We start from the raw sequence: 11,720 nt of genomic DNA on the forward strand, positions 1-11,720 counted from the left end.
GCTGGTTAAACAGTGTTTGTTTTCTAGTTTGGCATTTGGGTTGGCTGTTTGTTAAGCCTTGAGGCTGTGAGTTTGTGTGTGTGTGTGTGTGTGTGTGTGTGTTGGGTAAAGAAGACACCCTGAGAGGAGGAGGAGGAGGGAAAGGGAGAGGAGAAGAAGAGAGAAGGAGAGGAGGATAGAGAAGGAGAGAGGGAGGAGGAGGAGGAGGAGGAGGAGAAGTGAGAAGGAGAGGAGAGAGAGGGAAGGAGATGAGGAGAGAGAGGGAGGGGGGAGGAGGAGAGAGAGGGAGGGAGAGGAGGAGAGAGAGGGAGAGGAGGAGAGAGGCTTAACACTCCTTTATTAAAACAATATCAGGTGTTTAACCACTACACAATAAAATCATGTTAAAAACACATACAAGTTACAAGTAAAATAAATAATAAAAAGAAACATCACAGGGCTCGCAGAGCAGATTCATATGTTGAAAACAACCTGCCCATCCCCCCCACCCTCACACAGCAACCCCCCCACCCCCCATACCACCAGAAATCTCTCAATGTCATCAACCATCCTGTAAAAAGCATATTCAGACTTGATTCTTCCCCCCACCACCCCCCTAAAAATCTCCACAGGATTGGTTGAAACTCGCCCCGCCATCTTGTACTTCCTTGACAACCAAATTGGCATTTTTGCTGCACCCAACAAGAAATTGACAAAACACACTTCCCTTTTCCTTTTGGCCTTGTATACAACCCCTTCAATGAAGAATTGAAAAGAAAACACTACTCCTACCTTCGCTACCCAGGCACTCAGGAGCTCAAAGAGCTCCCCCAGTCTTACACAGAAAAGAAAAAGGTGCTCAACTGTCTCATCCAGGCTTGTAAAAAGACCTCCAAGCAGGTATAAATCCTGCCCCAAACACTTCTGGCCACCTCCACGCCCTAGCACCACCCAGTGCAGCCTGGTAATACGCTCTCACGTACACCAAGTAGAGGATAGAGAAGGAGAGGAGGAGAGAGAGGGAGAGGAGGAGGAGAAGAGAAGAGAGGAGGAGAGAGAAGGAGAGGAGGAGGGGAGGGGGAGGAGAAGAGAGAGGGAGAGGAGGAGGAGAAGAGAGAAGGAGAGGAGGAGAGAGAAGGAGAGGAGGAGAGAGAAGGAGAGGAGGAGGAGAAGAGAGAGGGAGGGGGAGGAGAAGAGAGAGGGAGAGGAGGAGGAGAAGAGAAGAAGAGAGGAGACAGAGGGAGAGGAGGAGGAGAAGAGAGGGAGGGGGAGGAGAAGAGAGAGGGAGAGGAGGAGGAGAAGAGAGGGAGAGGAGGAGAAGAGAGGGAGAGGGGGAGAAGAGATGGGAAGGACAGGAAGCTGATGACAGAAAGAGGTGAGGGGAAAGGAGGGAGAGGGAGGAGAGAAGGAGTGAGATGGAGGGAGAGAAGGAGATGGAGGGAGAGAAGGGATGGATGGAGGGAGAGAGAGAGAGATGGAGGGAGAGAGAGATGGAGGGAGTTATTGTCCAGGCCAATAAAGCTGTGTGCTCAGTCTCGCCTCACTGCTCTGGTAATGAGCCTTGCTTTCACTGTCCCGACATAGACCCAGTGACACACACACACACACACACACACACACACACATACACACACACACACACACACACACACACACACACACACACACACGTCTGCACTGTGGTAACAGAGTGGTAATGAGCCTTGCTTTCTCTCTGTTGACTGCTTCAACACGTTTGACTTCACCAGCAAAGAATGAATGAACTCCTGACATCAACCTGAGCTAGAGCACACACACACACACACACACACACACACACACATACACACACACACACACACACACACACACACACACACACACACACAGACACACCTACACCCATAAACTACTGGACATACACTTATACAAACACACACAAATACATACAGACACAGACACCTCCCCCTCCCCAAACACACACACACACACAGGATGTTTTTTTGGGGCATTTGAGTCCCATTAATGGACGTGGTGGTGTCTGTTAAAGCATTGGTTATGTACGTGTATGTGTGGTAGGGGTGGGCGATATGGACAAAAAATAATATCTCTATTTTTTGTAATTTTGACGATAACAATAATTAGTCGATATCCTTTAAAACATTTTTTGTAAAAGTCTGAGTTATTTTACAGCTCATTATTTATGAATAGCATCAATACAATAATAACCAATAACCTAACCTGTGACTTTAACCAAATCAACCAATGCATTGTCACTCTGACACATTCCAATTCTGCCCCCACTTGAGGTTGTGGCAATGACATGAGAAAGTCTGAAACTGAAGTTCCTTTCAAAAACCTTTACTTAGGATTCACTGTAAAATGAAGCAGACCAACAGAGTGCATCTCAGAAATATTTCCTTCGATGAATCGATAAACGTAGATATTTAGAGCGAACTTCAGTCCATTTACAAAAGGGTTAAATGAGAACAGTTCTTTGCTTACAACTGACTATTAAAATACTCAAAGGCTAATGTTTTCTCTCCATATAATACCATGTAGGAAAAAACGTGACTCATCAATGCTACTTGAACAGAAGTAGCCGCACAAAATCCCAAGTAGTCTAGCTGCACAAAATAAACATTAGGCCTGCGTGTGACAATGTGGACCCACTAGCGATCATGTGACACTTGCTCTGCAGCAGCCAGGGGCTTCTCCCGCATACACCTCCTGGATTTAGTGAATGTATGGGGTTTCAATGCGTGATTTCGAGTGTTATTTCCCCATAAGTAATTTAAATACTCGATAATGTAAATTTGCACATTGTTAAAACAACAATCACGATATTATCGCAGACGATGTATATCGCCCACCCCTAATGTGTTGGTGTATGTTTGTGTAGGTGTGTATGCTGTTTATGTCAAGTCAACTTTATTTCTATAGCACATTTAAAAACAACTGAGTTGAACCAAAGTGCTTACAAACAAACATAAAACAATGACAATGGTACAACAACAATAATAACATAACATAGGGGAAAAATAAATACATAATTGAAATAATAAACAAATTAGTCAAAAATAAAATAAAGGAGAGGACTTAATATGTACAGGTAGACTATTCCAGAGTTGGGGGGCAACAACAGAGAAGGCTCTATCACCCTTAGTTTTAAGGCGTGTTTTGGGGATATAGAGAAGATTCTGAGATGAAGACCTAAGTGATCTTGGAGTGCTGTAAGGAATTAGTAGGTCACCTATGTAACTAGGTGCCAAACCACTGAGGGCTTTGAAGACAAAAAGTCAAATTTTAAACTTAACTCTGTGCTCCACAGGTAACCAGTGCAGTTTAGCCAACACAGGAGTTATATGCTCACGTTTCTTAGAGCCACTTAATAATCTAGCTGCTGCATTTTGAACTAGCTGAAGTCTGTTGAGAGTGGAGTGAGTCAGGCCTGCATATAGTGAATTACAATAATCTAGTCTAGATGTTATGAAAGCATGTATAAGAGTTTCAAGATCGGAGAAGGACAAAAAGGGCTTCAGTTTTGCAATGGTTCTTAACTGGAAAAAGCTGCCTTTGACCACACTATTTACTTGCTTATTAAAATTTAAAGAGGAGTCAAAGAAAACCCCAAGATTCTTTACTTCACTGTGGCAGTTTGCAGAGAGAGGTCCTAGTGCATTTTTCAAGATAGAAAGTGTAAGTGTATGTGTGTGTAGGTGTGTATGCTGTTTATGTAAGTGTATGTGGGTGTAGGTGTGTGTATGTTGTTGCATGTTGTATGCATTACTGTGAATGATACGCCTCTGACGCTAGCACTCCTAAATACCGCATGGACGTCAGGCTAAATGACGCTAGCGCTCCTAAAAACTGCGTGGACGAAAGGCTAAATGACGCTAGCGCTCCTAAAAACTGCGTGGACGAAAGGCTAAATGACGCTAGCGCTGCTAAATACTGGGTGGATGTAAGGCGTGGACGTAAGGCTAAATGACGCTAGTGCTGCTAAATACCGCGTGGACGTAAGGCTAAATGACGCTAGCGCTCCTAAATACTGGGTTAAACCATACAGAACATTTGCATGCCCCATTTTCCGTGGGGATGGGCCCTAACAAAAGAACTCTGAGGAATCTCCCCCGCCCCCCCCCCCCCCCCCCCCCAATTTAAAAAGGGTAACAGAGGATAACCAAACCCCTCTCCCTGCATAACACCTCCCCCTCTCTCTCTCTCTCTCTCTCTCTCTCTCCCTCTCTCTCTCTGTACTCCCTACTTTCTTTCCCCCTCTCTCTCTTCCGCTCCCCCTCTCTCTGCTCAATAGGTCCACTGTGAGTGTATGAATGAAATAGTGTGCGGCCTGCTAATATGATTATTGTGTTCAAATGGGCATTGGGGGGTCAGACCCTGTTTATTCGACTGTTTACTTTACTCCCGAAAACCCCCCCCCCCCCCCCCGGCACTCGGCCGAGGGCCATCGAGGAGCACTGCGCATGGGGACGCATGGTGTGTGTGTGTGTGTGTGTGTGTGTGTGTGTGTGTGTGTGTGTGTGTGTGTGTGTGTTGTGGTTGTTCCTGTCAGCTGCCACAATGACGCACTCTGAAATTAGCCTGAAATTAACTTTTCAGCAGCATGATATCATAATTCATATTTTTTTGGGAGTTGTATGTGTGTGTGATCATGTGACTGTATTGTGTGTAGTTCCTTTGGTGGAGTGTTTGGTTAATGTTGGTCTATTTATTATTTCTTGTCCCCGTGTCCTTTTTACTGGACTTACTGTATGATTGAATGTCCTTTTTACTGGACTTACTGTATGATTGAATGTCCTTTTTACTGGACTTACTGTATGATTGATTGTCCTTTTTACTGGACTTACTGTATGATTGATTGTCCTTTTTACTGGACTTATTACTGTATGATTGATTGTTAGCAGCTTCAGCATGGATGGATAGATGGTGCTGAGCATGTCTAACTTTCTGGACTTCCACAGTCAGCGGGGCTTTGATTGATTTCTCAATTTGTGTCATACACACACACACACCTGCACTCTCTCTCACACACACACACACCTGCACTCTCACACACACACACACCTGCACTCACACACACACACACACACACACACACACACACACACACACACCTAGAGTAAAATGACATAGTTGACAAGACATGTACACATTTTAGCTTTCAGCTGTCCAAAGGACAAACTCTTTGGCTTCCCATCTCAAACACACACACACACACAGAGTTGCCATGCATTCATATTTGAGCTTCCAGCTGTCCAAATGCCAAAGTCTTTGGCTTCCCATCCACCGTGTCATCAAGCTGAAACATCTTTTTTCTTGATTTCATAAGCACAGAGGGGGAGAAGGGCAGCTTCAGAGAGAGCATAACCAGCACAACACAACAGAGTGTGTGTGTGTGTGTGTGTGTGTTGGTATTTGTTGTGAGAGAACCATCATGAGAATGGAGTGGGGTGAGCCTGGGACGCTGGAGGTGTTGAGGCCCGTAACTCACACACACACACTCACACACATGACACAGCGATTAAGGAAGGTGCCTGCTATGCTGAGCCCAGTGCACTGCTCCTGAAGGTTGCTGAGCCCAGTGCACTGCTCCTGAAGGTTGCTGAGCCCAGTGCACTGCTCCTGAAGGCTGCTGAGCCCAGTGCACTGCTCCTGAAGACATTGTGAAACACTTCAGTGTATCAGAGGAGTGTGTGAGTGGAGTGTATCAGAGGATTGTGTGTGTGAGTGAAGTGTATCAGAAGAGTGTGTGTGAGTGGAGTGTATTAGGAGAGTGTGTGTGTGAGTGGAGTGTATTAGGAGAGTGTGTGTGTGAGTGGAGTGTGTGTGTAAGAAGAGTGTGTGTGTGTGAGTGGAGTGTATTAGAAGAGTGTGTGAGTGGAGTGTATTAGAAGAGTGTGTGTGTGTGTGTGATTGGAGTGTATTAGAAGAATGTGTGTGTGAGTGGAGTGTATTAGAAGAATGTGTGTGTGAGTGGAGTGTATAAGAAGAGTGTGTGTGTGACTGGAGTGTATTAGAAGAGTGTGTGTGTGAGTGGAGTGTATTAGAAGAGTGTGTGTGTGTGTGTGTGTGTGAGTGGAGTGTGTGAGAGTCCATCAGTAGAGATATGGAGAGGACTGCTGTCAGTGTCAAATAACACGGCTCTCTGAGCTGCACAGAACAGAAGTAGACACACACACACACACACACACACTCCACTTTACACACAGTAAACACACACACACACATTCCACTCCACCACACCAACATCAACACCAACCCTGCCCCCCTTGAGCTTCAGTGTGCGAGAGCTTCAGTGAAGCACCACACAGGTCTAGGTTCAGTGTGAAAGAGCCGGTTGAAGAACATGCGGAAATGCCACACAGATCCAGCTTCAGCTCTTAGGGATTTCTCCCTCTCTCACCACGGTTGTTGACTGACTTCCAGGGTGAATCAGGGTTGTGCACAATTCGAATTGCAATTCTGCTTCCTGTTTGCTACCTCAATTGAAAAGCAAGTGAAATTCAAGAATTTAATTGGAATTTAAAGTTGGAGAAAGTCAGATGTGTGTGTGTGTGTGTGTGTGTTTTGACGTGTGATGAAATAAGAAAATAAATAAAAGGTCTGTAGCATAGGGAGAGGGATGTAAAAGTGCTAAAATTCTACAAGAAAAGTAACCTAATGAAGTGTTGGTTTAAGTAAGCTTTAAGTGCTTCACTGAGCTGAAATTTAAACTTAAAACATCTTAAGATGAATTAAATAAAAATAACAGTGAGTACAGTGCACGTCTTTTAAGGGCTTCAAACTGCACATCTCATGGCTCAATGTCTTACATACTATCCTTCATGATCTTTAGGCCTTGGCTAAACCAGCTCGCCATGCTAGCATCTTCCATAGAAATGTATTTGAGCACAATTTAAAGAGATGTTCCAAGTAGCCTGGGGGATTTTTATGTGATTTTGCAATGATGATTTCAATAATCATTTGACAGTCCCACAATGCAATTTACTTTTTAATTTTAGTATTTTTAAATTTTCAATAAGAACATCACTATGGTTAATGCAGTAACGAAATGGTAGGCCTATTATTATAGGCTATTGCAATGACTTGCCATGCTCGATCTAAATGTGTCCATTCAATTCACCGTACACAATGACCACAGTTATACATGCAGGGAATATTCGGGCTTTAAATGTAACAGCGATATTCGGTTTGCGCCAAATACCGGATTAAATTGATTGATGCCATCAGAATGAGTTTACACAACTCGCGCGCAAAACGAATATTGCTGTTGAAAACCGGGTTACTCCCTGCATGTAACTGCGGTCAATGACGCACTCCTTTTCGGTGATATCTGTATCTCTGTCGTTCGGGAAGGCCTTGTATGCATTTGTTCGACGTCTTTTCATCTGCAATGACTCCTATAAATTTGGCGCAAGTGGCATTCCTGTACGTCGGGTTTATTTTTCTGGTGAATAATTATTTCGGACTGAACTTGGTGAAGGGAAGTTTCACTAGGCCTATCGTAGGCAACGATAAACTTGATCATCATCTCGGGCTCGTCTGATCGGTTTGCTGCTGCCAGCCGCCGAAAGGCAGTGGGGAGGGGACATTTATCTCGGCCTATGTGACCACACTGTAATGCAACTGCATCCACACTGTTTATCTGACAGGTCTCTGACCTCTCTCTCTCTCTCTCTCTCTCTCTCTCTCTCTCTCTCTGCAGCACACGCATTTTCAAATTTACACACAGGCACTGGGCCACGGCCAATCAGAGGGGAGGTCCCGCCCTTCACTATCTGTGATTTGTTTAAACCACGATATTGGCCAAATATGTCTGTTATTGAACCAAAGGTAGAGTTTCAATGCGGACACTTGAACTCTCTCGAATAGCTGATCGCACCGGTGCGACCTCCGATTTTTTTTAGTCGCACTTTTGAAAAATTAGGTCGCATATGCGACCAAATTGGTCGCACTCTGGAGCCCTGTCAGTATAGTGTGAGTTCAGAGTTCGGATGGCCTGGGGATAAAAACTTCTCCTGAGTCTCTCAGTTCTGGCTTTGTGACTACATAGGCGTCTTCTTGATTTCAGCGGTGGGAATAATCCATTGTTAGGATGAGAAGAGTCCTTCAGAATCTTTTGGGCTCTTAGGAGTACTCTTCTGGAATAGATATCTTGTAGAGCAGGGAGTTAATCATTAAGTACAGTAGGAGTGTTGTATGGGGCTGTCTGGGCTAGATGCCCTGTCTGTCTCTGCCCATAGAGGGCTAAGTACAGTAGGAGTGCTGTATGGGGCTGTCTGGGCTAGATGCCCTGTCTGTCTCTGCTCATAGAGGGCTAAGTACAGTAGGAGTGCTGTATGGGGCTGTCTGGGCTAGATGCCCTGTCTGTCTCTGCCCATAGAGGGCTAAGTACAGTAGGAGTGCTGTATGGGGCTGTCTGGGCTAGATGCCCTGTCTGTCTCTGCCCATAGAGGGCTAAGTACAGTAGGAGTGCTGTATGGGGCTGTCTGGGCTAGATGCCCTGTCTGTCTCTGCCCATAGAGGGCTAAGTACAGTAGGAGTGCTGTATGGGGCTGTCTGGGCTAGATGCCCTGTCTGTCTCTGCTCATAGAGGGCTAAGTACAGTAGGAGTGCTGTATGGGGCTGTCTGGGCTAGATGCCCTGTCTGTCTCTGCTCATAGAGGGCTAAGTACAGTAGGAGTGCTGTATGGGGCTGTCTGGGCTAGATGCCCTGTCTGGAGAGATAGAGAGAGATGGAGATAGATACTTTATTGATCCCCAAGGGGAAATTCAAGGAGAGGGATACAGGTGTAGAAGGAGGTAAAGAAGGGAAGAGAGGGATGCAGGAGGAGGAGAAGGAGGTAAAGAAGGGAAGAGAGGGATGCAGGTGTAGAAGGAGGTAAAGAAGGGAAGAGAGGGATGCAGGAGGAGGAGAAGGAGGTAAAGAAGGGAAGAGAGGGATGCAGGAGGAGGAGAAGGAGGTAAAGAAGGGAAGAGAGGGATGCAGGTGTAGAAGGAGGTAAAGAAGGGAAGAGAGGGATACAGGTGTAGAAGGAGGTAAAGAAGGGAAGAGAGGGATGCAGGTGTAGAAGGAGGTAAAGAAGGGAAGAGAGGGATGCAGGAGGAGGAGAAGGAGGTAAAGAAGGGAAGAGAGGGATACAGGTGTAGAAGGAGGTAAAGAAGGGAAGAGAGGGATGCAGGAGGAGGAGAAGGAGGTAAAGAAGGGAAGAGAGGGATGCAGGAGGAGGAGAAGGAGGTAAAGAAGGGAAGAGAGGGATGCAGGAGGAGGAGAAGGAGGTAAAGAAGGGAAGAGAGGGATGCAGGAGGAGGAGAAGGAGGTAAAGAAGGGAAGAGAGGGATGCAGGAGGAGGAGAAGGAGGTAAAGAAGGGAAGAGAGGGATGCAGGAGGAGGAGGATGAGAGGGATGCAGGAGGAGGAGGATGAGAGGGATGCAGGAGGAGGAGGATGAGAGGGATGCAGGAGGAGGAGGAAGAGAGGGATGCAGGAGGAGGAGGATGAGAGGAGAAGAGAGAGATGCAGGTGAGTGTGTAAGGTCTGGACTACCATGTTTACATAAACACTTCTTCTCAGAGACTAGACTCCTGATGTCACACATGACCATGCTCAGCACCAGTGATGTGTGCGTCCGGTCCATTCAGTGCTATAGCTTTTAGACCTTCTCCATAGCGGTCCAAACTGAGTTGAAATTCAACTGGACTTCCTTGTCTTAATGGCCCCTCTAAGCTTTTTTTAGTGATGTATAAAGGCTGTGTGTGTGTGTGTGTGTGTGTGTGTACTGGGCAGGGAATTCCAGTTGACTGGAGCTAGAGGAAGTGGCGGTGATTTACCGCAAGCAGACTGACCAAGTGTCTGCAGAGATATGTGCATCTGACCCATAATGAGAGGAGCGGAGAGGGGTGGCCCCAGTGTGTGTGTGTGTGTGCGTGTGTGTGTGTGTGCGTGTGTGTCCGTTTCTCAGAGTTGGTGTGTGTGTGTGTGTGTGTGTGTGTGTGTGTGTGTGTGTGTGTGTGTGTGTGTGTGTCCGTTTCTCAGAGTTGGTGTGTGTGTGTGTGTGTGTGTGTGTGTGTCAGTTTCTCAGAGTTGGTGTGTGTGTGTGTGTGACTGTCTGTCTCATAGGAGAGTGGAGCTTGTGTGTGTGTGTGTGTGTGCGTGTGCGTGTGCGTGTGTGTGTGTGTTGGTGTGTGCATGTGCGTGTGTGTGTGACTGTCTGTCTCATGGAGAGTGGAGCTGGGGTGTATGTGTTGGTGTGTGTGTTGGTGTGTGTGTGACTGTCTGTCTCATGAAGAGTGGAGCTTGTGTGTCTCCCTTTGAGGAGAAGACCAGGTGTCTGCTGCGAGACTCAGTGCAGTGTTTCTTTAAGAGCTTTCAGAGAATGACTTGAGAGAGAGACAAACAAACCACATTGTTTGTCTCTCTCTCAAGTCAGGACTTCTCCTTCCGTAACATGCCGATCGAGTGACTAGGCTAGTTTAGAATGCATCGGATTAGCGTTTTGTTTTTTTTTGCTCTCCAACGAACGTCTGAACACGATATCATCATTCCTATTTCTAAATGTATATGGACTTAATGTATGACATCTGTCACACACACACACACACACACACACACACACACACACACACACACACACACACACACACACACACACATTCCTATTTCTAAATGTATATGGACTGTATGTGTGACATCTGTTTGTTTTGTGTTCATACAGTATATGCACGTGTGGGTGTGTGTTTGCACAGTGGTGCCTACTCGCCTATGCCTACCACGCGCACACAAACACACACACATTCAGATGCATTCTCACACTCCACCTGTGTGTCCCTGTGTGTGTGTGTGTGTGTGTGTGTGTGTGTGTGTGTGTGTGTGTGTGTGTGTGTGCAGAAAAAGACTACCACAGCCTGTGTGAGAAGCAGCCCATTGGCCGCCTGCTCTTCCGGCAGTTCTGCGACACTCGGCCAGAGCTGAGGAGATGTATCAAGTTCCTGGACGCCGTGGTGAGTCCTCACAACAGATCCCGTATATCTGTGTGTGTGTGTGTGTGTGTGTGTGTGTGTGTGTGTGTGTGTGTGTGTGTGTGTGTGTGTGTGTGTGTGTGTGTGTGTGTGTGGATGCCGTGGTGAGTCCTCACAACAGATCCCGTATATCTGTGTGTGTGTGTGTGTGTGTGGACGCCGTGGTGAGTCCTCACAACAGATCCCGTATATCTGTGTGTGTGTGTGTGTGTGTGTGTGTGGATGCCGTGGTGAGTCCTCACAACAGATCCCGTATATCTGTGTGTGTGTGTGTGTGTGGATGCCGTGGTGAGTCCTCACAACAGATCCCGTATATCTGTGTGTGTGTGTGTGGATGCTGTGGTGAGTCCTCACAACAGATCCCGTATATCTGTGTGTGTGTGTGTGTGTGTGTGTGTGTGTGTGTGTGTGTGTGTGTGGACGCCGTGGTGAGTCCTCACAACAGATCCCGTATATCTGTGTGTGTGTGTGTGTGTGTGTGTGTGGATGGTCCTGCCCTGTGTGTATGTGTGTGTGTGTGGATGGTCCTGCCCTGTGTGTGTGTGTGGATGGTCCTGCCCTGTGTGTGTGTATGTGGATGGTCCTGTCCTGTGTGTGTATGTGGACGGTGCTGCCCTGTGTGTGTGTGTGTCTTTGTGTGTGTGTGTGTGTATGTGTGTGTGTGTGTGCCCTGTTCCTTAGATAGCTTCTCCCTAATCACATGTAATGAGTCTAATCTGTAAT

The 11,720-nt window shown here is 46.5% G+C and overlaps 1 protein-coding gene across 1 annotated transcript in view; it reads left to right on the forward strand.

Annotated features, from left to right (window-relative positions):
- The window catches only part of grk6 (G protein-coupled receptor kinase 6), a 59,855-nt gene that overhangs the window by 24,872 nt on the left and 23,263 nt on the right, over window positions 1-11,720 (forward strand). Inside the window, exon 3 of the mRNA XM_042091990.1 lies at window positions 10,867-10,979. Coding sequence (XP_041947924.1) covers window positions 10,867-10,979 — 113 coding nt within the window. The remainder of the gene's footprint in view (window positions 1-10,866; window positions 10,980-11,720) is intronic.

This window comes from Alosa sapidissima, chromosome 5 (genome assembly GCF_018492685.1).
Source record: "Alosa sapidissima isolate fAloSap1 chromosome 5, fAloSap1.pri, whole genome shotgun sequence".
Taxonomy (NCBI): Eukaryota; Metazoa; Chordata; class Actinopteri; order Clupeiformes; family Clupeidae; genus Alosa; species Alosa sapidissima.